The sequence below is a fragment of the Sciurus carolinensis genome, chromosome 7, assembly GCF_902686445.1.
Source record: "Sciurus carolinensis chromosome 7, mSciCar1.2, whole genome shotgun sequence".
NCBI classification, from domain to species: domain Eukaryota; kingdom Metazoa; phylum Chordata; class Mammalia; order Rodentia; family Sciuridae; genus Sciurus; species Sciurus carolinensis.
In genome coordinates, this window is record NC_062219.1 from 81,600,748 (window position 1) to 81,627,854 (window position 27,107).

At 35.6% G+C, this 27,107-nt stretch overlaps 2 protein-coding genes across 3 annotated transcripts in view; one reads left to right on the plus strand and one right to left on the minus strand.

Annotated features, from left to right (window-relative positions):
- Positions 1-4,147: 4,147 nt before the first annotated feature.
- Positions 4,148-7,663, minus strand: LOC124989259 (uncharacterized). Its single transcript, XM_047559187.1, has 3 exons — positions 7,637-7,663; positions 4,882-5,267; positions 4,148-4,685 (listed from the first exon to the last, which is right to left on the minus strand). The coding sequence occupies exons 1-3, from the start codon at positions 7,661-7,663 to the stop codon at positions 4,325-4,327; spliced, it is 774 nt and encodes a 257-aa protein (XP_047415143.1). The 3' UTR covers positions 4,148-4,324.
- The window catches only part of Lca5 (lebercilin LCA5), a 72,325-nt gene continuing 49,969 nt past the window's right edge, over positions 4,752-27,107 (plus strand). Inside the window, exon 1 of one of the 2 annotated variants that reach the window (XM_047557808.1) lies at positions 4,752-5,039. The gene's annotated coding sequence lies outside the window, so the exon portion shown is untranslated. Of the gene's footprint in view, positions 5,040-16,990; positions 17,146-27,107 lie in introns of those variants that run through there. The other variant, XM_047557809.1, reaches the window with a different exon arrangement.

Sequence of the window (27,107 nt, forward strand, 5' to 3'; positions counted from 1 at the left end):
CCTTTATCTATCGAACTTGTGTTTGCAATGCCTTGGTGAAGAGTGCCAGGTTTCTTAGAAATTTAGAGTCAATCTAGTTTTCTCTTTCTTCTGTCACCCTCACACATATAAACCAGTCACCCAGTCTTGTAGCACAGGCAGTTCTTACTCATTTTTTTCCTCCCCATACTATGACAGCAGCATGACACAGTGAAGTTATTTCCAAATGTTTTTTACTTTGACCCATAATGTTAAAAATTCATATCAGGGGCTGGGGATATAGCTCAGTTGGTAGAGTGCTTGCACAAGCACTCTAAAGGCCCTGGGTTCAATCCCCAGCACGGCGAAAAAAAAAAAAAAAAAAAAAAAAAAAAAGAAAAAATTACGTATCAGACGTACTTATGGAAAAAAAAGTTTCAAAAATATTTACCCTTACTATATACAGTATAATCTATTTTCTGTTATATTCTACATCCATTTAAAAATTGTGTTTACAAACCATTAATTGATTTGATGATTCATTGATGATTTACAACCTCAATTTGAAAAGTAGGTGGTTGAAAGGTCAGGTCTTGTAATCAGACAAGGATTTAAAAACTTACTCCTCACTTTCCTAACCTTACTTTGAGCAAGACACTTGCCCTCTTTCAGTTCCAAGTTCCACTTGTAACAAAGAAATAATAAGAATAATAAGAATAATAATAGTAATAACAATAATAATAATGATATATCATAGAGTTGTAGTAAGGATTAAAATGAGTATGTAGGACCATAAGCTTAGGACCAGGAACAGAACTTGCTTGGTTGATATTATTTGATCCAGACCTTCCTCATTTCTTGCCTGTTACCTGTCCCTTTTTGAAGTTCTTAAGGTTTTAGCTGATCTTCTTGCTTCTCATTCTTCATGATGCCACTGAGATAACCTGAAGTGCAGCCCCAATCATGTGAGTCTTCTGTTCAAAAATTCATTAGGTGAGTTAGGTGCAGTGGTGCACGCCTGTAATCCCAGCAGCTCAGCAGGTTGAGATAGTAGGATCATGAGTGCGAAGCCAGCCTCAGCAAAAGCAAGGTGCTAAGTAACTCAGTGAGACCCTGACTCTAAATAAAATACAAAATACAGTTGGGGATGTGGCTCAGTGGTCCCGTGCCTTTGAGATGAACCCCAGTAACCCCCTCCAAAAAAAAATTCATTAGTTGCTATCTTGACTTTTGGGATTAAATACAAGCTTCATAAAAAGGCATTTAAACATCTACCCTTTTGATCTCCTCCAGCAATGACCACTTCTTCTTCAGGGTATCCACCTCTCCCATCTTCCCCCACTATTTCTTCCCCATTATAATCTTATTCAATGACTTTCCCTGACTCTGAAGTGCCTGGGAATATACTATTTGTTTCTACCTGATGTATCTTCCCACTTCACTTCCGATGTACTCTTATGTGGCATAAACTCCATTTCAAGAGTTATTTTGGGGAAGCTTACCAGGCCACCAGGCTGAACTGAGGCTCTCTTCTATGTCCCTTTAGTATCTTATGTATACCTTTTATAATCGCCCTCATTATACAGTACTTGTAATCAGAGTTTGACTTCTCTTCCTTGCTCATTAGACAGTGAACAGCTTGAAGATAAGTCTCCACTCTTTATATTCCCCAAGGTGCCTAATAAGTGCTTCAGTATGTGTTTAATGAATGAGCCAAGGTTTCCTTCTAACTTAAAATTTTCCATTGCAAATATGGTGTGCCATTTTCCTGTTTACACCAGAGAAATATCTGGCTATTTTAGTATGCAATAACACCAAAGTAGTAAAAATGCTTTTTTAAAATCTAGCATATTTATTGTCACCTAAAAATACGGTGATTTCCTGTGGAATATTTTCAGGTGAGAATAGGCAATTGTTCATTAAAAAAATAATACTGATAGTCTCCCTTTCAAAGCTAATGATGTGACTACAAATAGAACTACCGTGGTTTCCCTTAGTGCTATTCCTATTGCTTTGGAGATAGGATTTGATCTACTTAAAGATGTAATTGTGGAGAAACAAAATCTGAAAACATGTTTAAAAACAGTTTAAATCAATTTGTGGTTTAGTTCTTTTTATGTAAGATAAAAGCAGAAGTATACCAAATTAAAACAAACTTCATGAAATTCAGATAGTATTCATTCATCCTCCAGTTATATGAAAACTACTAGTAAACAATCTAAATGGTTTAACTTTCTGTACAAAAGAACCCATAAATTTCATCAAGCATTTAAAAATTTTATCTTTTAAACAGCAATAATCAAATGGTATTATTGTTCTATACTGCAAAGGCAAATAACAATCAGATTAGACTAAGTTTGTTTTTATAAAAGCAGTTCACTTTCTAGGTCTCCAGTTATACTGCAATGTATACCCAACTCAATTTTTCCTAATCCATTCAATTTCTTTTACACACCTAGAATGTTAGATACTGCTTAAAACTTAATATTATATGCTAACAACCTATTATTTACCTATGATCTATTAATAAATTTAAAGACATATGGACACCAAAAAGTGAGATTTTAAATTGTTTTTTATTCATCACATTTAGGCAAAATATAGAAAATCATGATACTGATTTTTTTAAAAAAATGGTATTAAATGAACAACTTAATAATTAGATTTGTGTGCTTTTTCAACATATTATATATAGTATATCTTGCCTTTAAAAATTATAGCCCTTGTAGTTCTGGATTGTCTATAGGTGGAAAAACAACTTATTACTCTGCCTATTAACAATAAGACTACAAAAAACCAGTAAGACTGATTCCTGTTAAAGATAATTTCAAGTGACAGAAACATAAAAATATGGTTTTGTTAGTTTTTTCTTTTATGAAAAGAAGAATCTTATGTAGTATGTAGTGAAATGAAATGGCAAATCATAAAACTGAGAAAATTCTAGTCCCATAAAAAACGATTTACATCAAAACCATATAACATCATGTAAAACCTTTTTAAGTTGGTATCACATACTTTGGGTTTATCTTTTTAAAAGTTAATTCAATAAACTAGTTTTTATTTCTGAAGGTTTATAAATTATTTTTTTTCAAGGTCAAAGTCACCATTATTTTTTAATATGATAAGGTGAATAAATTGCACATTGTAAGGATGTCTAAAATATATTACAATTAGATGATTTTGTGGAGATAGGTTGGCCTTTTAGATATTTTCTTGCTTACCAGTAATTCCATTGACCCTATAGGTAAAAGATACTTAAGGTACTAAATTTGAAACTGAATGATTTGGAATTTAATTGGGTTTGTATCCTGGTGTTACCACTTATATCAGTATGTGCTGGTACATATTCTAATTTCTCTGAATCTGTTTTCTCAAGTGTAAACAAAGACTAGCAATACCTGTCTAGAATCACGGATGAAGATGGAATGAGATTGCACTGCCTGCAATATTCTAAGTGCTGAATAGGTGGTTAGTTTCAGTCTTAGCTGTCCTTGAGTGCCAGCAATCCTTATATGATTCTGTGACAGTCGTTCATTTGTCCATATAAATACAGTATGTTTCTTGATTTCCCCCAGCAACTTCCTTTAAAAGTAATACACTGAGACATTTATTCAACTACATAGTACTACCAGAGTCAATAATAACCAGCGAGCTATTTTAACAAAGACTATTAACAGATAGATTAACTAATTGATAAAAAGTATTTGAGTTCAATTTCAGGGATTGCTCATTTTGTTTTCACTAACAGTTGATGGTCATCTTCTACAGATACATAGTGCATACAGAAAATTAGATTTAATTACAGTGTTGTTTAGATGGGTTAGTCTGTAGCTTGAAACAAAATATATTGACAGGATAAAATGAAAACTCTGAAATAGTGCACAGGTGGAAAAAAACGAAGGGACGCAGGAAACAGAAATTACCATATTTAATAGAAGACTGATTAGAACTCATTTGCACTTCAGAATTAGATTTTCTTTCTCTCTTTTTAGATTTTATGCAGATAGAGGTAAAAATCCAGTGAGAAATGAACTGCGAAAGAAGTAGAATATGGGGTTAAATCTTCTTGAAGAGAAGGCTTAGAGAGGTTTAAAACCCTAAAGAAAAGAGGATTTTCTTTTTACGTTCCCTATTTCCTGTACTAATGCTCTTTAATGCACCGCCGACGTTTAAAGGGGACAATATAGCATATAGCTCTTAGGCTTCTAACACGCACTTCAGTACATTTCCATTAAAAAGCTGTGTGTGCAAATGTATTTCAAAAATCTTTCCTCTGCAAACCTGTTCCACAACCTAAAAATCCCTTTCAAGCCAAATTCAAGGCACGTTCATCATTGACGAAGGCCCAAACCTTGATACAGAAACATTAATATACCAAACCCAAATGCTCCTGAAAATCAGGAATTTCAGCAGAGACCGAGAAGTACGAGCCATTTATAAGTTTTTGATATAATTTAAAACCAAGCGATTTCCAATGCTTTTTAATTACATAGTTGCCAATTTTACAATTCATTTCACGAATCATCTTCCCCTCCGCCGGCGTCCTTTTCCCATCACAAAGGGCCGGGAAAAGCTTCGCAGTCGCGCTTCGCCGGGTACAGACCAACTTGCCCAGCAAGCTTGGAAGAGCTCGGGGTGTACACCCTCCTTCGCCACGGCTGCCACTGCTAGAGCGGTCGACCAATAGCCGCGTTCTCTCGCATTCGTCGCCCCGCCTTCCAGTTTCACTGAAACCAATAGAAAAGGCCATCTGGAGAGACAGGCCAATGGGAACTCGGCGAGAAGCAGCATTGGGTGCGGGAATCCCGCGGTGCAGTCTGGGCCTCCGCCTCCGTTACCCTGGAGCCGAAGTCGCCGTGCCGCTGCCACCCCGGAGCCGCGGTCCCCGCCCCTGCCCCTTCCCAGTGCTCAAACTTCCCGTACCCCGGCAGCCTCGGCACCCGCCCGCAGCTTCCACAGGACCCTGGCACCAGCACTTTGGCGACCAGACGCCGGGCCCCGGCTAGGAATTCGGTCCAGGAAAGGAAGGCAAGGAGGCGGGACGCCGCGTCGGTCTCCCGAAAAACCGAGGAGGCTTGGGGGTGGGTTTTGGGGTGGGCGTGGAGACAGTGGGGAGGACGGGGTGCGAGGAGAGAAGGGTTGGGCGGCAGGGAAACTGGCCACCCGACGTGTGTGGATGGGAGTGCAAGCGGAATTATTAAAGCAAGGGCGTTGAAAGGATTAGGAATGAGGGAGGATTTGGGGACCTGAGGGAGAAGAAAGTCCTCAGGGAATAAACTCCGCAGCTGAGGGAGTTGAGAGGAGGCCGACTGGCAGACGGGGAATTGGCAAATTAGGAGAAAGTTGGAAAAGAGTGGTTAATTTGTTGGGATCGGGAAGAGAAGAAAGCAAGCACAGTTCTGGCGGATCTAGAGAAGTGGCTAAAGTTATTAACAATAAACAAAACCCAGGAGTCTGTAGAGACTCAAGATGGGAAAGAAGGAACAGTGCCAAGAAGGGGGAGACTTTTGGTACTTCAGGGATAATAGGTTTATTATTATTAAACCATGATTGGATTGGAAAGGCGCTGTTGTCTAGGTTGTGAATTTTTAAAACATCATTCAGGGACAGTATAAAAGGAATAAAGATAGCAAAACTTATGCCTTTTGGCGTAAGTGAGTTGGAGTGGATACTCAGCCTTGTGTTATGTGTGTTGAATGAACCTGGGTACATTGTTTTAACTGGTGAAGAGCACTGGTTCAGTTCACCTGGATTTAAATCCCTCTTTTGTTTCACTGTGGCCTGGAACAAAGTACTGACATTGATTGGTAATAAGGTACTAACGTCATTTTTTTTTTCCTTTTGGAAATAGGTATAGATTTGTTGTGAGGGTTAATTTTATCAAGTTTTTTGTACTTATCTTAGGTAAATGAAGAAAAATAATGGTTTTGTTAAAGTGTTTTTTTTTTTTTTTTTTTTTTTTTTAAGGATTTGGTTTGTGTGAGCTATTCATCGGGTTGCATTGACTCAGTGTGTTTTGATTGTTTTTGTCATGGGATGCTTCCTACCCCCAAAAGTCCATAAAAGATTTGGGCTCCGCTCCTTAGGAAAGACACTTGGATACATACAAGTTTATGTGTGACCTTTGTCTTTAGGATTAAATTTCTCTGGGATCAAAATTCATTTAAATGATTTTTGGGGGGTAGGGACTATATGCATAATAGAAAAAGGTAAACACATGCATAAAGTTTCAGTTCTTTCTCATTCTTTCTTTTGAATGATTAATTTATATATTTTTCCAGTCGTAGTTCCACATTTGCATTTTATAATAGTATTTTAAATGTATCACTGAAGTTCGTTGCATGCTGACTGTATAAGTTTAGCCAAACCTAATAGGAAGTAGTAGTTTGTTTTGATTCTGTAAGTTGATAAAGTGTCATTTCAAAAATCAGAATGCAGTTGATGCCTTTGGAAAAGAGATTTTTCTTCTTTTGTCAAATTCACATCTGTTAAACATACAGAAACGTTCTGTTAAGATACAGTAGAAGCCCATTGTAATAAAGATGCTACACTCTCTCCTAGTTTTCCTCTCGTCAGCTTCTTTGTAGGATTGTCTTCTTTGCCCACCTTTTAATTATTGTTTTTCCTCATAATTCAGACTTTTGTTTTTTCACTCCATGTACTTTTCGTAACTGAATTCATCCTCTCAGTTAGTTTCCATCATGTATATTTTATTAACACAATCTCAGTTTTGTGTGTCTGTCCTCAAACTCTTGAGCATCCAGCTTATATAGGTAATTATTGGTATTTCCACATAGATGTGTTCCACAGACATTCCAAACTCTGTATGTCTGATGTTGAACTCATCACCTTTCCCTGTCAAATCTGTTGAATGGTACTATATTTACTTAATTTATCAAGATCAAAACTTTAAAATTCCTTTGAGTTCTTCTCTTCATTTTTCATATTTAACCCATCACCAAGTCTAGTTTATTTTACTTGATAAACCTTTCTGTAATTAATTCTGTACTCTATAACTATAGTTATACTACCATAATTCAAACATCTGTAAACATCAAACATCATCTAACATCCTTATTGTTCTCTAATTCTTGGTTTGGAAATGAATCATCGTAAATGCCAGATCTGATCATTTTTATCCTACTAAAGGAATTTTGTTTCCAAACACCTTAGTATGACATAGAGGTTTTTCATACAGTTCTTCCACCTGACACAGTCTCACTTATTGTTACTTTACCACACCCCCCAGCCAGTGTGCTTATTTTAAATCAGCATTGTCCAAATAAAAACATATTGTGAACCATATATACACATTTTTAGTAACCAAAAGAGAAATACAGATTAAATTAATTTTAGTAATATATTTTATGTAACCCAATATTTCCAAAATATTATTTCAATTTATAATCAATGTAGAAAAGATTATTAAGGAGGTATTTTAGTTCTTTATTATGTTCTAGCATTTCAAAACTCCACATATATTTTACATTTATAGCATATCTCAAGATTGATGGACTACATTTCAAGTACTTAGTAGCTACAGTGTTAGACAACAAAATTGTAAACTATTTGCAGCTTGGTAATACACCATTATTTTCTTATGCCTTTAACTTTTGCATATGCTGCTTCCTCTTACAGAAACAAGGTCTTCCCTTACCTACCTCCTACTTTTACTAACCTCATTAAACACCCATTTAACACCCATTTCCCTAAAATTTATAACCCGTCCCCTAAAGTTACACTTATGCTTAACCTCTACTAATACCTTGAGGCTCAATTTAGATATTATTTCCTGTGGAAACCTTCCCAAAATCTTTTCTGTCCTCTAATCTTAGTTCTGTATTTGCTTAATGGCTTATACTTCCTTTTACATCATAAGTTCTTATACTGTTGCCTCATCTTTCTCCTCTTGGCAGCCAAGTATCTTACTCATTTTGGTATTTCCACTCCACATGTGGTTCAGTGATTGGCACTTATAGGTTGTGAGCAAATCTTTTAGATATGATTGAAGGGAGGTTTTGTGATTTCTTCATTTGATTGTAAGAACATTTACTTCATTTGACCCATTAAAGAAACTGATAATACCTTAAATTTTAAATCCAGCATTTACCATGTTCTGACTGAGTCTATTTAAAGTTGTACTTAAAATCCACACACAGTTTTAAGAATTTTTTAGATGTTTTGCAAAGTTTTATTTTAACTTAGTTAGATTTTTAAGCAAGAGTAGGTATTGTGCAAGTAAATGTAGTAGGATAAAAAATTGTTTATAAATATGAAGGAACATGTAAATAAAGAAATGAGAAAACTTCACTTGGTTTATTTTGCTTTTTAAAATTTTTTATTCTAATTATACATGACAGTAGAATGCATTTATGCATTTTGATAAATCATATATAAATGGAATATATATTTGTTTCTTGAACTTCTCTGCTTTGTGGAATAAGCAGTTATAGTTTTAATGTAGTAATATAGCTTTTGCCTTTATCTCATATGTAGAAACTTCCTTTTGATTTTTGGGAAAGAGAACTCCTTGTTTGTATCTTTCTTTTAGTTTATTTTCATTTTACTCACTGAGTTGCCTTTTGGGTGAGCTCTTTTGTCAACAGCAAAGGTAGCGGGCAACAGTTTCATAAAAAGAAACTGAGCACAGGGATGTCAAGAAATGAACAGTTCTTTGTTTTATGCAGTTTTCCCCCTTAAAACTAAAAAGTTAAAAGCCTTTCTTTGAATCATGTGAACCAGATTTACTTTATGATTTATTTGAGACTGAATATAAAGGAAACATTCTAGCACTGAAGGAATTTTTGGTAATTTTTTTTTCTGACTTGTTAGGTGTAATGGATGTTGCTTGGGATTTTTTTTTTTAAAGGAATTTATTTGGGATAAAAAATGACAAGTATTAGATTAAATAGTTTTATAGCATTACTGTAGAAACATTCTTGGCCTAGTTTTAGTAAAGAAGCTATATTACCCCACTACTACTCAGCCACACATCGATAGGGGAAACAGACAAATAATTAGTAACTGATTGAATCTTGGTCACAATGGATTAGGTTTAATTAGTTGGAGAACTACACACACAGTATAAATCTTCAGTGTTCTGTTAAGCTAGATAATTTTTTCTTTTCAGAGAAAAAATTCATTCATTTAATAATATAACTACATTAGTTGAGTAGAAATTATTAATGTAAAAGGAAGGAAAAATTTATTCTTCTGCAGCCCTCTTAAGTCTCAAGTAAAGTCCAGAAAAAATATTCCAAATTAATGATGGCAGAGGTTCTGAGCAAAACTTTGATTTGCTATCTTTTTTCTCTTTTTAAGAGCTTTAGAGATTTTTGTAAGTCTTAGGCAGTTATTTTGAAAGAGGAAAGATTTAACATTTTCCTTTAAAACAAAAAAAAAATTTTATTAAATTGAACTTGATATTCAGTTTGGGAAAGCATTACAGAATAATTATTCTTTTCACAAATAATGAGTAGTGGTGTCATTATCGTGGTAAACTAGATAGACATGATTTTTGTTTGCATGGGTCTCACATTTAGTAGGAGGGGTAAGACCATAAATGTAACATGATTCGTAGTGGTTACAGGTCTATGAAGAAAACAAAATTGAGTAGCAGGATAGAGTTAATGAACTCAGTTTAATAGACATGCAAGGGGAGCTGTTTTTGAGAAGATAGTATTTGGGCTGACAAAAGGAATAAGGGAAGGAGCTGCCTTTGAAATTCTAGGCAGAGGGTGCAGCATGTACAGAGGTTTGGCATGTTGGAAGCAGAAAAGAAGACCAGCTTGCCTGAAAAGGCAGATATGAGAACTGGCAGGAGATAAGAGTGGAGGAGGAGGCACAAGTGCTAAATCTTGTACAAATTTGTAGACCTTAAGAAATCTGGGGGCCTTAGGAGCCCATTGAAATGTATTAAGCAGGAGAACAGTGCTATCTGATATCTGTTTCAAGTTGCTTTTTCTGACTACTGTGCAAAGAACTGACTGTGGGAATTCAAGCATGAAAGCATAGTATCAGGGGGCTATAGCAGAATTGCAAGTGAGAAAAGATGGTGACTCAGACTTGGGCACTAGCAGTAATAATGGTAAGAAATAGTCAGATATGGAATATATTTTGGAGATTAAACCATCAGATTTTGTGGATGATGTGGATGTATAAGGCAAGGGAAGAAGAAATCCACATGATCCTAAGTTTGTGACGCGAGTACTTTAGTAGATGGAGATGCTACTTAATGAGATGGGGAAGAGTAGGGGTGGAAAGGGGACAGATGGTTAAATAATTTGTCAACTAGGATGGTGGATACATCAGTCTTAAAGTCAGACTTAGATATGATCTAAGTGTGTAGATAAAGAAAAGTGGGCTAGTGTGTGGTGCCTTGGGTGTTCTAGCATTTAGAGAACAGGAACAGTGGGGCAGTAAGAAAACTGGGAAAGCAGATGGCTATGAAAACTAAGAAGAGAGAATGTTTTAAGAAGGAGGGTGTTATAGGTTGAATCTGCAATGGCTTCCACAGACTGATGTGTTGACTTGGTCCCTAGCTGCTGGTACTCTTGAGAAGTGGTGGAAACTTAAGGAAGTGGGGACTAGTTGGGAGAGGTGGATCACTGGGTGGGGGGCATGTCCTTGAAGGGTATATCTTGACTCTGGCGCTCTCTCTCTCTCTCTCTCTCTCTCTCTCTGCTTTCTGGCCACCATGAGTTGAGCAGTTTTGCCCCATCACATATTCCCTGCCTTAATGTTCTGCTTCATCACAAGCCCACAAACCATGGAGCCAGACTGTGGACTGGAACCTCTGAAACTGAGCCAAAATAAACCTTTCCTTCCTTCTCTATGTTGATTTTCTTAGGTCTTTTGTCATAGTAACAAAAAGCTAATAGAGGGATTGGTAGGTTGGGTCAAACACTGCTGCGAGATCAAGTAGGAATACCATAGAAAATTGACTGTTGCATTTAGGAAGATGAATCTTATTCATGATCTTGACAAAACTTTCATTGGAGTGGTGGGCATAAAAACTTGACAAGAGTGTGTTCCAAAATAAATAAATAAATAAATTGTTAAGGCTGGGCATGGTGGCCCACACCTGTAATCCCAGTGGCACAGGAGGCTGAGGCAGGAGGATCACGAGTATAAAGCCAGCCTTAGCAAAAGCAAGGTACTAAGCAACTCAGTGAGACCCTGTCTTTAAATAAAATACAAAATAGACAGGGGATGTGGCTCAGTGGTTGAGTGCCCTTGAGTTCAATCCCCAGTACCCCCCCCAAATAAATAAATAAATAAAAATGAATTGTTGAATGCCAGATGGAGATTACTTGTTAGATTACAGATTACTCTCTTAAAAAATAATTGGAAAATTAAAATAGAGAAATTGGGTTGTAAATATTATAGGACAGTCAGACATCCACTTCATTAGTGATTCTTTGTTGATATGAGTAATCACATAGAGAGGGCACAATTGTAGAAAGCACAGTCTTTGATTGGAGAAGACTTTCAAAAGGAACAAATACTTCTTTAATTTTACTAAGTTGAGAGGTCAAGGAGTACGGGATAGATACAGATGGAGGCAGCTTCAATGATGAGGTAGTACTCTTCTGATTGTTGTTTTTGAAATATGGATTGGGTGACTCATCTAAGAGTTGGAAAACTTAGTCTATTTCAGGTTTTTCTAAGTGAGCACTGTGATCTCAGATAATATACTTGTAACCTTGAATAAGTCATTTTGTTTTTCTGGGCCTCAGTTTCCTTAATTTTTGCAAAGAAAGAAGTGATTTCCTAGGGTCCTTTCCAGTGCTCAATTGTTATGTAATCTTATTAAGCTATAGTACTGTTTTTATTTCTTTATATTGTATAAGAAAAATTAGTAATTATAGTTCTAATAGTGGCTTTATCTAGTCATTATCTGTTTCTTCCTCTCCTCTTTTGGGTTAAACTTCCATGTCTTTTTTTCTTTAACTTGTCTTTCATTTACCTAGTTCATTTGTCTTGTTTGTTTTTCTGAGAACACTGCCAGCCAGGCAACAATGTTTCTTCACGAACTGATTTCTTAACAGTGAATTTTTATCTAAGTTTTCATTCTCAAGGAAATCTTAGTTATTTGAGTTGCCATATTTCCTGAGGAATACTTTTTTAATTAAATGTCATGAATAATTTTAATGTAGTATGAGATGATACAAGTATATGTAGAATAGAAATGCCTACTTTATTTCAAAACAGAACTTAATTAGAAGCTTGGCAAAAATAAGATTATATGCTATAGTGTTCCTGGGGCTATTCTTTAAGGAAGTATTTTCTTTTTCTTTTTTTTTTTTTTAAGTATTTTTGGTTGTAGATGGACACAGTACTTTTATTTATTTATTTTTTTATGTGGTGCTAAGGTTGGAATGCAGTGCCTCTCATGTGCTAGGCAAGTGCTGTACCACTGATTGGGCTACAACAGCAGTCCAAGGAACTATTTTCATGTAATTAGTATGTACTCTTTTTAGGGACCATATAAAGGTACATGCATAATTTACTGTGACCATTTTTTAATGTTGTTTTTTCCATGGAAGAGCCAGACCTGGGCCTTATAAGAATCTATAGTATGTTGCTCTTCTTGGTTTCCCTGTTGTCTAAAATGTCATCTGTATCTTCATTAATTTCTTTCTTGACCCAATAGGTGCATGAATTGACTAGAAGCTTTGTGATCTTTGGAAAATTGATGTTTTATATTGGGTTATTGTAAAGGGTAAGAGGGCTGGGGATATAGCTCAGTTGGTAGAGTGCTTGCCTTGCAAGCACAAGGCCCTGGGTTCAAATCCCCAGCACCGCAAAAAAAAGAATAAAAAAGAAAAAGAACAAGCCTATAAACATTTATGGGATAGTGCAGTACTTTCAGTAGACAAGGGATAATAACATGTTTCTGAAAGAGGCAGAGAGTAATAATGGAAGAAACAGATTAAAACAGAAAACTATGTCCAAAAATAATCAGAGAGCTGCAACAAAGGAAAAGTCTGATGTATCTAACAGAATCTCAAAATCTTGGGATTTAAAAGGTCAAAGAGAAAGGATGATTGAAAATTGGAAGGGAAGAATAATTGAAAAACTTTGTAAAGAACACTTGTGCCTCCTTTCCCAAGAACAAAATAATTATTTTAAAATCAGAAAAGAAAGTTTTTTGGTTTTTTTTTTTGTTGTTGTTGTTGTTTTTTTGTGATGCTGGGGATTGAACCCAGGTCCTTGCACTCTATGAACTCTCTGAGCCCAAGAGAGTTCTTTGAAGTGACAGTGTTAGCACAATTTTTAGTTTTACTTATTCATTCATTTATTTTGGTACTGGGGATCGGACTTGGGTGCTTTACCACTGAACTGTATCTCTAGACCTTAGTAGTTTTAATTTTGAGAACAAGGTCTTGTTGAGTTGCTGAGGTTGTACTAGAACTTGTGATCCTTCTGGCTTAGCCTCCCAAGTTGCTGGAGTTGTAGGCATGTGCCACTATGCGTAGTGGCACAGTTTTTAAAAACTGATGGTTAAGAGGATAAACCAAGTTAAAATTCTTTGAAAATAGAACAGAAAGATGAAGAGAGGAGGTCTATTATTTAACTAGTAGAAGTTTCAAAACGGGAAATAGAGATCAGTTATCAGAAGAGATATAAGTTTCCAAATTAAATGGAAAAGGAAACGTTTATGCTTATCTTGGAAGGTTTTTATTTCCTTTTTGATTTCAGGGGATATCTTTGCTGGATATAGCAATTTTGGTTGATAATTATTTTCTTTCAGGACTTGGAACACATCATTCCAAACCTTTGTGGATTTTAGAGTTTGTGCTAAGAAAGCAGAAGTAGTTCTGATTGGCTTGCTTCTAAATGTTGCTTGATGTTTTTCTCCTGAGGCATTTAAAATTCTATCCTTGTTCTCTATGTTGGGCTTTTTAATTATAATGTGTTGTGAATCAGTTCTTTTTTGATCTTGTCTATTTATTTAGGGTTGTTAATGCATTCTGTATTTGGATATTCATGTCATTCATAAGGTTTGGAAATCCTGAAGAGGTTATCCATTTCATTAGTCTGCATCTCACAACCCTCTTTGATTCCAGTGATTCTTTAATTTGTTCCTCTTAATATTGTCCTAGTTGTTTGATATTTTGGTCTTTGTTCCTTTTTTCTTTTCTTTGATACTGACTGAATGTTCAAGGTGGTTACGTTTTCTTCCAGCTTTGAGATTCTGTCTTCAGCATTGTCTGCTCTATTATTAGAGAGACTTTCAACTGAACATTTTATTTGATATATTGTATATCTCATATCTCCTTATTGAATTTCTCATTCATATCCTTTACTGACTGACTTAATTCATTCAGTTTTTCTGTTTTCTTGGAATTCATTGATCATTTTTATAATTGTTCTTTGAAATTCTTTATCTGATATTTCCTCTTCTTCAGTATCTTTGGAGCCAGTAACTGGTGAGCTATGAACTTCAGGAGGTATCATGTTACCTTGGTTTTTCATATTGTATTCCTATGTTGGGTTTTATTCCTCTTCCACTCACAGCCTTCTCTTACTAAAGTGTTCAGTGGTATTAAGTTGTTGTGAAAGTTTCGCTATATTTCCACATGAGTTCTATAGTGGAGTTTCCCTGCTAGTTCTTTGCTGTATTTTTATACAGTATATATTTTGTTAGAGCTTGAGGATTCCCACTTTTTATGTAGGTCTCAAAAGAATGCAGTCCTTCTTGTAGATCTGGCACTTGTGTTGTATATAGCAGGGTACATGGATTATATCCTCTGTAATTGCTTTTCTTTACCTGACAACTCTATCTTCTAAAAGGGATCTAGATTGAGAACCCTCATAGGTGTGGTATCCACAACCTTTGTGTTAATTTTGTTTTTGCTGTACGAGTGGATGTCCATGAGTGAGACCTTAGGAAGCCCCAAACCTTTTACTTTGGACCTGGTCATTAATTTGTGGGTTTTGTCTTTTATTCTTTGTATTAAAATATTGTTGGAGTGTGGTTAATTTGTGTGTAGAGCAAGGTTTCACTGTCTCTTGGTTGGGTTTAGGTCAGAGGCAGGGTCTCTACCCTATGAACTTGTGTCCCAATAGGTTACCATCATTCTCACATAAAAGGGAGAAATAATAGCAACAACCAAAGTAAACAATATTCAGCATTAAAATAAACACCCGGTGCCTAACATTAATTACCACCAAAACAGGACTGGTGGGGGTCAGCAGTTACTGACAGCAAACACAGTAGATAACTGTGAACTAAATCTGGTATTAAAGTAAAAGGTGTCAACTATGCCATCCATAGTTCTAATAAGTTCTACACGAATGGTGAGGGAAGGAGTTAAATAAACCAAATAGTTCTAAAAGATTTAAAGACATGTTCATTAAGAGAAAAGAAAATGTGACAGGAAGGTCAAAGAAATTTTAGAATGTTCAAACTGTGAACAGAGAGAAGGCAAAGTGATGTAGCAAGTGATTACTATAAGGAGGAGAAAAAAATGAAAGAAACAAAGTAAAAGAGAGAGAGAACAGAAGAATTTGTCTATTAGAGGGAGAAGAAAAGAAAGAAACAGAAACAAAACAAACATTCTAATGTTCAAAAGACAATGCAAAGAAAAATAACAATTTTAAATAAAAAGTGTTAAAAATGAGAAAAGAAACTGCTAAAATGAGAAAGAAAATATGTATATGTGTATATATATCCATGAACCAATCTGTACAGTAAGAATACACACACACACACACACACACACACACACACGCACACACAAGATTTTTACTGAGAAATGAAAGAATTGTATCCACTGAGGGGTTGAAAGTGTCAGCAAGGATGAATTATCACTACCTATGCGTAACTACCTTTATTTCCATTTCCATCTTGGGCTGTGTTCCCCTTAAAGCAAGATCTAGGGTCATTAAACCCTTCCTCTTTTTGTGGTGCTCACTGAACCACCAAGGCTGGTTGAAATGGCTCTTAGCTTTCCATCTCACTAAGGAAGGTAGGATGGATTGGGAAGTAACTGTTGATTGGAGTTTGTATGGTTAGACCAGATCAGTGTATTCTCAGGGTGGGGCTGCTGGTGAGTTTTTAAGTAGGAAACTTCAATGCTGGCAGTTTAGCAGTAATCAGGCCTTTGGGCTTTCATTGGGTGGTGTTTGTTCTGGAGAGATTAGATCAACACACCCCTAGGGCTAGGCAGATGCTGATCTCTTCTGGGAGTCTGAATCTAAGAAACCTCTGGAGAATTCTACTCACAGGTCAGGGTTTCTCTGTGTCCATGAATACAGCTTTCCAGGCATACTCCCAAATTCATGCCCACCTGTTCAGTTTCTTGACCCTCTTAAACTGGTCACATGAACTGCCAGACTCAAAGGGAAAGTAAATTGCACTCCCTTCTTTTTTTTTTTTTTTTTTTTTTTTTGCGGTACTGGGGATCGAACTCAGGGCCTTGTGCTTGGGAGGCAAGCACTCTCTCTACCAGCTGAGCTATCTCCCCAGCCCTGCACTCCCTTCTGTACCTCTGATTTGAATCCCTCTAGGTACGATCTTCTCTGTACCTATTTCAATCATGTTCTGCTAGGTACTCTGAAAGGTACACAGTAGGCACTTGCTGGGAAAGTATGGCATTATTTGCTATGAGCTCTCAGGTTCCTGCAGGAGCAGGCTGCAGTATGGCCTCCTCGAGGTGGCTCCCAGCTTTAGTTCTTTGCTTGCCAGTTGAGAAACAGAGCACTTTTCAAATACCAGTTTACTTCACATCCTCTGAATCTGCTATATGCAGGCTACTTTTCTTTTCTGCAGGTTTTCCTATGCCAGGTTTGTTGTATTTGTGTTATCCCTCCTCTCTGTGGGGAATAGTGCTGCTATCACCACTGCAACCAGCTTGGCTCTAATGTACTCTTTATTGTACTTTGTTCAATGCCCACAAATTTCTGAGTCTCAGACTCTTTCCAGCATTGAATTTTAATGAATTCCTTCTTTCTCCCTGCTTGCTGAGAAGCAGTACTCCTGCTGCTTGAATCTCAAGCCAAAGAGCAAATGGAAATGCAGCCTTCCTCTAATCCACCATCTTGAATAATCCAATGGTGTGCAAATTAGAACAGATGAATTACTTCTTTATGGAATCTGCTGCTTAATATTTTTAGACTCAGTTGACCATGGGTGACTGAAACTGTGGAAAACAAAACCATTGATGACTGGGGACTATGGTAAGCATAAAAGTATAAACCATTAAAATTCCTGTCATAGGGAATGGGACTTGGATAATGGGGCAATGTACATGTCCTTTTTTTGTTGTTGTATAACCATAGGTATATTTGGGAGGAGGGGAAAGAAGAGTGTATTGTGGATTCTTTCCCTTTGGTATTAAAAGTTACTCTGATTTAGGTAGAATAAATCATGTTTCTGTTATGCAAATGTGAACAGACTGACTTATTTTTCCATATAATTTACTTTTTTTTCCTATAGGATGCTAAATTTTATTTTTATATTATATTTCATATAAAATGTATGAATTATGATATACAGTTATATTTTATTAACATTAATTTTACAAATTAATGAATTTCTCTGTGATATTTCCATACATATATATAACAGTACATTGATCATGTCCACCCTCCCTTCTACCTTCTCTCATACTTTCTTCTCACTCGCCTCCCACGAGTAACCTTCCTAGTCACTATATAGTCCCCACTTTCAAGTTATCTTTTATTTATTATACACACACTATATAATAATATAATATTATTAACGTATTATTATTGTTTTGTGACTTACGAATGAATTACTTGCCTGATTTCTTTCTCAGTGAGTTCATTATTGATGTATAGAAAAGCTATTGATTTTTTTATGTTGATTTTATATCTTGTTCTTTTACTGAATTTATTAGTTCTAAAAGTCTTTTGGTAAAGTGTTTAGGATTTTCTACATATAGAATCTTATCAGTAAACAGGGATTATTTGACTTCCTTCTTTCCTATTTTTATGCATTTTATTTTTTTATTGCTCTGGCTAAATTTCTAGTACTATATTGAAGAAGAGTGGTAAGAATGGGCACCCTTGTCTTGTTCCTGATCTTAGAGGAAATGCTTTGTTTTTCCCCATTCAGTATGATTTTGGCTATGATTTAGTCATACATAGCTTTCATTATATTGAGGTAGGATCCTTCTATAGCTAATTTATTCAGTTGTTTTACCATGGAGGGATGTTGAGTTTCATTAAAGACGATTTCTAGCCCTGAGATGATGCTGATTGAGATGATAATTTTCATCAAGTGATATCATCAAGTGATATTTTTCCTAGATTTTCTTCATGTGCTATATTATGTTTATTGAATTATACGTTGAATCATCATTACATCTCTGGAATGAAACCAAGTTGATCATGGCATATGCTGTTTTTGATATGTGCTATTGAATTCTGTTTGTATTTTATTGAGCATTTTTACATCTCTGTTCATCAGGGATGCTTGTCTGTACTTTTATTTATTTATTTATTTTTGTACTTACGATTTTTGGTAGCAGGGTAATACTGGCTTCAGAGAATGAGTTTAAAAGGATTCCTTTTTTAAAATTTTATGAATAGTTTGAGGAACATTGCTGTTCTTTAAAAAATCTGATGAGATTTAGCAGTGAATTCATAAGGTCCTGGACTTTTCTTCTTTGGGAGTGTTTTTTTTTTTTTTTTTTTTTTTTTAATAATTCAATCTCATTACTTGTTATTGATATACTTAGTTTTTGTTGTTGTTGTTTTGTTGATATACTCTTGGTTCAGTTTTGGTAGGTCACATGTGTCCAGAAATTTGTTGGCTTCCTCTGGATTTTCCAGTTTGTCAGCCTAGAGATTTTTACAATATTCCCTAATGATCCTTTGAGTTTCATTGGCATCTGAAGTAATATTTTCTCTTTTTTTAATCTCTGACTTTATTTATTTGGGTCTCTTTTTCTTTTGATTAGTTTTGCCAAAGGTTGATCAATTTTGTTTATCTTTTGAAAGAACCAACTCTGTTTAATTGATCCTTTGTATTGCTCTTTTGGTCTCTTTTTATTTATTATTTCTCTGACATTTATAATTTATTCCCTTCTACTGATTTCAGATTTGGTGTATTCCTAAGATCTTGACATTCACGACTAGGTTACTTATTTGAGATCTCTTGTTTTTTCACCAAAGCACTCATCACTTTAACCTTCTTCTTGATACTTCTTTTTCTGTGTCCCACATGTTTTGATATGTGGAGTTTCTATTTTTGTTTGATTCAAGGGTTGATTTTGGTTTGACTCCCCTCTGATTTCTTGAATGACTCAATGTTCATTCAGTAGTGTGTTGAGTCTCTGTGTATTTCTATCATTTCTGCAATTTCTTTTGTTGATTTCTAGATTCATTTCATTGTAGTCAAATAAGATGCAGAAATTATTTCTAGTTTTTGAGTTTGTTAAGACTTGCTTTGTGAGCTAATATATATGGTCTGTTTGGGGGAATGTTCCATGTATTAATGAAAAGAATATATTTTGCAGCTGTTGATTGCACTATTCTTTAGATATCTGTTAAGTTCATTTGACTTATAGCATAATTATCTCTGATGTTTCTTTGTTATTTTTGTTGTTGTTGTTCTGGATGATCTATTAGTGAGACTAGCATATAGAAGTCACCCGCTATTGTATTGGGAACAATCTGTTCCTTTATGTAGTGTTTATTTTATAAAATTAAGTGCTTCAGTGTTTGGTGCATGTATATTTATAATCGTTATACCTTCTTGATGAATTGTTCCCTTGATTAATATGTAAAGACCTTCTTTGTCTCTTGATTTCATCTTAAAGTGTATTTTGTTGGATATAAGAAAACTACTCCTGCTTGCTTTTGGACTCCATTTGCTTGGGATTCTATTTTCTAGCCTTTCACTTTCAGTGTGTGTATATATATATTTGCAGGTGAGATGAGTTTGTTGTTTGTTCATGTTTTTTAATCTATTCAGCAAGTCTGCATCTTTTTTGTTGTTGTTTCATGGTGCTGGGAATTGAACCCAGGGTCTTGTGCATGCTAGGCAAGCACTCTACCAATTGAGCTATATCTCAGCCCCAGTCTGCATCTTTTAATTGGAGAATTAAAACCACTTATATTCAGGGTTATTATTGAAAGATATGTACTTGTTGTCATTTTATTGTTTTTCTTCTGGTTGTTTTAAATATTGTATGTTCTTGTTTTTCTCTTTAGAAGTTTGACAGTTTACTATGTTGATAATGTTTTGAATCTTTCCTATTTTTCATTTGCATGGCTATTCTGACTATATATATCCTTTACTATGCTCTGTGACTGTCTTTATCTTTCTTGCTTTTCTGAGTGTAGCAGTTGCTGCTGTCTAATGCTGGTCTTGTCATAAATTCCCTTAGTGTAGGCTTATCTTGGGAGGTCCTTATTAATCCTTTGATTCTGAAGGATAGATAATCTTGCTGACTATAACACTCTTGGTTAGCACTTGTTTTCTTTCAGAATTCATAATACCTTATCCCATGCTCTCCTGGCCTACAGAGTTTCTGCTTAGAAATGTGTGTTTGTCTAATGGGTTTGCCTTTAAATGTGCCTTGGTACATTTGTCTTGCAGATTTTAATTTTATTTCTTCATCTGTACTTTTTGTCATAGTAACTATAATATATTGTGAGAGATTCTTTCTGGTCATATCTATTTGCAGTTCTAAGTGGCTCCTGTACCTGGATGTCCACGTGTTTCCCAAGAGTTGGTAATTTTTCTGCTTTTATTTCATTGAATAGGTTTTTCTATGCCTTCAGCCTGTAGCTCTTCTCCCATAGGTATACAGGTTTTGTGGATGCTTGGTCTTCTTTTTTTTTACATTATTAAACTTTGTTCTAATTAGTTATACATGACAGTAGAATGCATTTTGACATATCATACATAAATGGAATTATAACTTCTCATTCTTCTGGTTGTATATGATGTAGAATCACACCAGTTGTGTAATCATATACATACATAGGGTAGTTATGTGTAATTCATTCTACTATCTTTCCTACCCACATACCCCTCCTCTCCCTTACTCCCCTCTATCTAATGCAAAGTACCTCAATTTTTCCCTAGCCCCCACACTTTATTGTGAATTAGCACCCCTATATCAGGGAAAACATTCTGCCTTTGGATTTGTGTGATTGGCTTATTTTGCTTAGCATGTTATTCTCCAGTTCCATCATTTATTGGCTAATGCTATAATTTCATTCTTCTTTAAGGTCAAGTAATATTCCATTGTGCATATATACCACATTTCTTTATCCATTCATCTGTTGAAAAGCATCTAGGTTGGTTCAATAGTTTGGCTATTATGAGTAGAGCTACTGTAAACATTGATGTCACAACGTCACTATAGTATGTTGATTTTAAGTCCTTCGGGTATAAACCAAGGAGTGGGATAACAGGGTCAAATGGTGGTTCCATTCTCAAGTTTTCTGAGGACTCTCCACCCTGCTTTCCGTTATGGTTGCACCAATTTGCAGTCTCACTAGCAATGTATGAGCGTTCTTCTCCACATTCTTGCCAACCCTTATGGTTGCTTATATTCTTGATAATTGCCATTCTGACTGGAGTGAGCTGAAATCTTAGTTTTGATTTGCATTTCTCTAATTGCAAGAGATGATGAACATTATTTCTTTTTTTTTTTTTTTTTTTTTTGGTGCTGGAGATCAAACCCAGGGCCTTATGCTTTACAAGGCAAGCACTCTACTGACTGAGCTATCTCCCCAGCACTATTTCTTATATTTGTTGATCAGTTGTTTCTTTTGTGAAGTGTCTGTTCAGTCCCTTAGCCCTTTTATTGATCGGGTTTTTTATTTTTTTGGTGTTGAGTTTTTTGAATTCTTTATATATCCTGGAGATTAATGGCTATATCTAAGGTGTGAGTGGTAAAGATTTTCTCCCATTCTCCAGGCTCTCTCTTCATGTTGTTTGTTTCCTTTGCTGAGAGAAAGCTTTTTATTTTGAATCCATCCTATTTGTTGATTCTTGATTTTATTTCTTATGGTGTGGGGGTCTTGTTAAGGAAGTCTGGTCCTAAGCTGATCTTATGAAGATTTGGGCCTACTTTTTCTTCTGTTTGGTGGAGGGTCTCTGGTCTAATTTCTAAGTCCTTGATCCCTTTGATTTGAGTTTTGTGCACAATGAGAGATAGGGGTTTAATTTAGTTCAGTGTATATGGATTTCCAGTTTTTCCGGCACCATCTGTTAAAGAGGCTATCTTTTCTCCATCGTGTATTTTTGGCACCTTTGTCTAGTATGAGAAAATTGTATTTATTTAGGTTTGTCTCTGTGTCTTCTATTCCGTACCATTGGTCTACCTGTCTATTTTTGTGTCAATGCCGTGCTGTTTTTGTTATTATTGCTCTGTAGTATAGTTTAAGGTCTGGTATTGTGATACCTCCTGCTTCACTCTTCCAACTAAGGATTGCTTTGGCTATTCTGGGTCTCTTATTGTTCCAAATGAATTTCATGATTCCTTTTTCTATTTGTATGAAGAATGTCATCATGATTTTAATAGGCATTGCACTAAATTTGTATAGTGCTTTTGGTACTATGGTCATTTTGACACTATTAATTCTGCCTATCTGTGGGGAGTTCTCCACGTCCAGCATGGATGAAAGAAAGAATTTTTGTCAGAGGGTAGTGCCAGTTTTCGATTAATTACCAAGAAACTTATGTAATCAAATAAACATAAGAGCCAATAATCTTTTCAAATGGAAGGAGGTGTGATGAATTGGACCATGCCAAGATCTGGCCTCCAACAAGATAGAGGAGCCCACTTGTACCTTTATTTATAGTCCTATAGGTAAATGAGCCCAGACTGGGAGGGACTTCTTCCGTGAGGAATAGGATGGGGTGGAGTTAGGGAAACCATTTGCTTAGAGAATTAGTATTTCCTCAGACTGTGAGCCAACTCTGTACAGTGTCACATACCCCGGGCTATCTGAAACAGTCTCTTATAACTGCCAGTTCCTGGGAGTCAGAAGTCTGTATCCCATGGCTCAGTCAAGCCTGATTCTACTAAACATCGATGACTTCCCACACCTATTCAAGAGCATGGGAGATCTTTCCATCTTCTAAGGTTGTCTTCAATTTGTTTCTTTAGTGTTCTGTAATTTTCATTGTAGAGGTCTTTCACCTTTTTTGTTAGATTGATTCTCATTTTATTTTTTTTCAGACTATCGTGAATGGGTTAGTTTTCCTAATTTCTCTTTCAGTGGATTCATCACTGGCATATAGGAATGAGTTTGATTTATGGGTGTTGATTTTATATCCAAAGTATTGCTGAATTCATTTATTAGTTCTAGAAGGTATCTGGTAGAATTTTTTTGGATCTTCTAAATATAGAATCATGTCATCAGCAAGTAGTGATAGTTTGATTTCTTCTTTTCCTATTCATATCCCTTTAATTTCTTTTGTCTAATTGCTCTGGCTAGAGTTTCTAGGATGATGTTGAATAGAAGTGGTGATAGAGGGCTTCCTTGTCTTGTTCCACTTTTTTAGAGGGAATGCTTTCAGTGTTTTTCCATTTAGAATGATGTTGGCATTGGATTTAGCATAGATTGCTTTCACATTGTTGAGGTATGTTCCTACTATCCCTAGTTTTTGTAGTGTTTTGAACATGAAGGGGAACTGTATTTTGTCAAATGCTTTTTCTGCATCTATTAAGATGGTCATATGATTCTTTTCTTTAAGTCTATTGGTGTGATGAATTATGTTCATTAATTTCTGTATGTTAAACCAACCTTGCATCCTTGGGATGAACCCCACTTGATTGTGGTGCACTATCTTTTAATATATTTTTTATGTGATTTACCAGAATTTTATTGAGGAGTTTTACATTTATGTTCATCAGGGATATTGGTCTGAAGTTTTCTTTCCTTGATTTGTCTTTGGTTTAGGTATCAGGGTGACACTTGCCTCATAGAATGAGTTCAGAAGGGCTCCCTCGTTTTCTATTTCATGAAATAACTTGAGAAGTATTGGTGTTAATTCTTTCTGTCTTCTAGAATTTGCCTAAGAATTTGTCTGGTCGTGGGCTTTTCTTTGTTGGTAGGCTTTTGTTGGCATCTTCTATTTCATTGCTTGAAATCAATCTGTTTAAATTTGAGTTGTGTCCTCCTGATTCAGTTTGGGTAGGTGTTTTAGTCAGCTTTTTTGATGCTGTGACTAAAGGACCCGACCAGCACAACATAGATGAGGAAAAGTTTATTTGGGAGCTCATGGTTTTAGAGGTGGCAATCCATAGCAGGCTCCATTCCTTGGGGCTGAAGGTAAGGCTGAACATCATGGCGGAAGAGCGTGGCAGGGAGAAGTGGCTCAAATGGTGGACAAGCAGCAGAGAGAAAGGTCTTGGCTTGCCGGATACAAAATATATACCCCATAAGCCATGTCCCAATTCCTACCTCCTCTAGCCACACCCTAACACTTCAGTGTTACCACTTAGTTAATCCTATCAGGATTAATTCAGAGATTGGGTTAAGATGCTTATAACCCAATCATTTTCCCTCTGAACCTTCTTGCATTGTCTCACACATGAGCTTTGGGGGGACACCTCACATCCAAACCTTAAGAGTAGGTCATATATCTCTAGAAATTTGTTGATGTCTTTGAGATTTTCTGTTGTATTGGAGTATAAATTTCTAATTATTTTCTGCATTTCAGTAGTATCCATTGTGATATTTCCTTTTTCATCACAAATTTTTATAGTATTTTGAGTTTTCTCTCTCTTCGTTACTGTAGCTAAGAATTTATCAGTTTTATTTATTTTTTCAAAGAACCAACTTTTTTTGATCAATTTTTTGAATTGTTTCTTTTGTTTTAATTTCATTGATTTCACCTCTGATTTTAATTATTTCCTGTCTTCTGCTGTTGGTGTTGATTTGTTCTTCTTTTCCTAGGGCTTTTAGATGTATTGTTAGGTCATTTATTTGTTGACTTTCTGTTCTTTTAATGAATGAGCTCAATGCAGTGAACTTTCCTCCTAGCACTGCATTCATAGTGTCCCAGATATTTTGATATGTTGTATTGGTGTTCTCATTTACCTCTAAGTATTTTTTTGTTTCATCCCCGATTTCTTCTGCTATTCATTTGTCATTCAGTAGCATATTATTTAGTCTCCAGGTGTTGGAGTAGCTTGTATTTTTAACTTTATTGTTGATTTCTAATTTCTTTCCATTATTATCTGATAGAATGCAGGATAGTATCTTTTTTTTTTTGTATTTGATAAGTGTTGCTTTGTGGCATAAGATATGATCTGTATTAGAGAGGGATCCGTGTGCTGCTAAAGAAAGTATATTTGCTTGTTGATGGATGAAAAATTCTATATGTCTGTTAAGTCCAAATTATTGATTATATTATTTAGTTCTATAGTTTCTTTGTTTAGTTTTTGTTTGGAAGATCTATCCATTAGTGAGAGAGGTGTGTTAAAAGTCACCCAGTATTATTGTGTTGTGATCTCTTCGATTCTTGAAATTGATAAGAATTTGTTTGATGTACATAGATGCTCCATTGTTTCGGACATAAATATTTGTGACTGTTATGTCTTGTTGTTACATAATTCCCTTAAGCAGTATGAAACGTCCTTCTTTGTCCCTTCTGACTAGCTTTGGCTTGAAGTCCACTTTATCTGATATGAGGATGGAAACCTCTGCTTGTTCACATGGTCCATGTGAGTGATGTTTTTTTTCCCATCCTTTCACCTTCCGTCTATGGATCTCTTTGCCTATGAGGTGAGTCTCTTGGAGACCACGTATTGTTGGGTCTTGTTTTTTTAATCCGATCTGCCAGTCTGTGTCTTTTGATTGATGAGTTTAGGTCATTAACATTCAGGGTTGTTTTTGAGCTATGATTTATATTCCCATTCATTTTAGTTTATTTCTGATTTTAGAACCAGAAATTTCCTTTAGTGTATTTCCTGCCTTTTCTGGTTTTCACTTTTTTTTATTCATTTTCTCTTTGTGAAATATTTTGCTGAGAATATTCTAGTTGTGAATTCTTTTAACTTTTGTTTATCATGGAATGTTTTATTTCATCTTCATATCTGAAGCTTAATTTTGGTGGATATACAATTCTTGGTTGACATCCATTTTCTTTCAGTTTGGTATGTGTTGCTCTAGGATCTCCTAGATTTGAGGGTCTGGGTTGAGAAATCAGTTGAGATAAAAATATCATTTTCCCCCATTTTATAATCTGATACTTTTCTGATGTAGCTTTTAAAATTCTATCCTTATTTTATATGGTAGGCATTTTCATTATAATATGCCTTGGTGTGGGTCTGTTGTAATTTTGTGCATTTGGGGTTCCTTAAACCTCTTGTAGTTGATTTTCCATTTCATTCTTTAGATTTGGGAAATTTTCTGATATTTCATTGAAATGATTGTTCATTCCTTTATTTCTCTGTGCTTTCCTCTATCTCAATAAATCTTAAATTTGGTTTTTTCATGTTATCGCATAATTCTTGGAAGTTCTATTCATGGTTTCTTACCATCTTGTCTATGTGATCAACTTTATTTCCTTTTTTTTTCTGGATGGGGTTGCCAGGGATTGAACTAAAGGGTACTCAACCACTGAGCCACATCCCCAGCTCTCTTCTGTATTTTATTTAGAGACAAGGTCTCACTGAGCTGCTTATTGCCTTGCTTTTGCTGAGGCTGGCTTTGAACTTGTGATTCCCTGCCTCAGCCTCCCAAGCCACTGGGATTACAGGTGTGTGTCACTGTGTCCGGCCTACTTTCAAGATTATATATTTTGTCTTCGTTGCTTGAGGTTCTGTCTTCCAAGTTGTCTAGTCTGTTGGTGATACTTTCCATTGAATTTTTAATTTGGTTTATCGATTCCTTCATTTTGAGGATTTCTGCTTGGTTTCTTTTCAAAATCTCTCTTTATTGAAGGGTTCTTTTACCTCCTGAAATTAATCTCTGGTTTCACGTCTTACAGCATCCCTGTGTCACCCATCAGTTTTACTATGTACATTCTGAACTCCTTCTCTGACATTTCTTTTACTGTGTTGTCAGTGGATTCTATTATTGGAGCTTCTTGGTTGGTTTGGGGCCCTTTGTTCCCTTGTTTTTTCATGTCGTTTGTGTGTCTTCACATCTAGCAGTGTGGGTCTGCCATAGTACAGTTTCTACCCTGTAGACTTATAGCA

Bases quoted from the DNA above. Each gene is read 5' to 3' on its own strand.
- LOC124989259 (XM_047559187.1), bottom strand. From the start codon at position 7,663: ATGGGTGTTAAATGGGTGTTTAATGAG. The intron at 5,268-7,636 runs GTTAGTAAAAGT...CCCGTCTGCCAG, and splicing joins TTAAATGGGTGTTTAATGAG to TCGGCCTCCTCTCAACTCCC. The intron at 4,686-4,881 runs GTACGGGAAGTT...TATTGGTTTCAG, and splicing joins CGGGTGCCGAGGCTGCCGGG to TGAAACTGGAAGGCGGGGCG.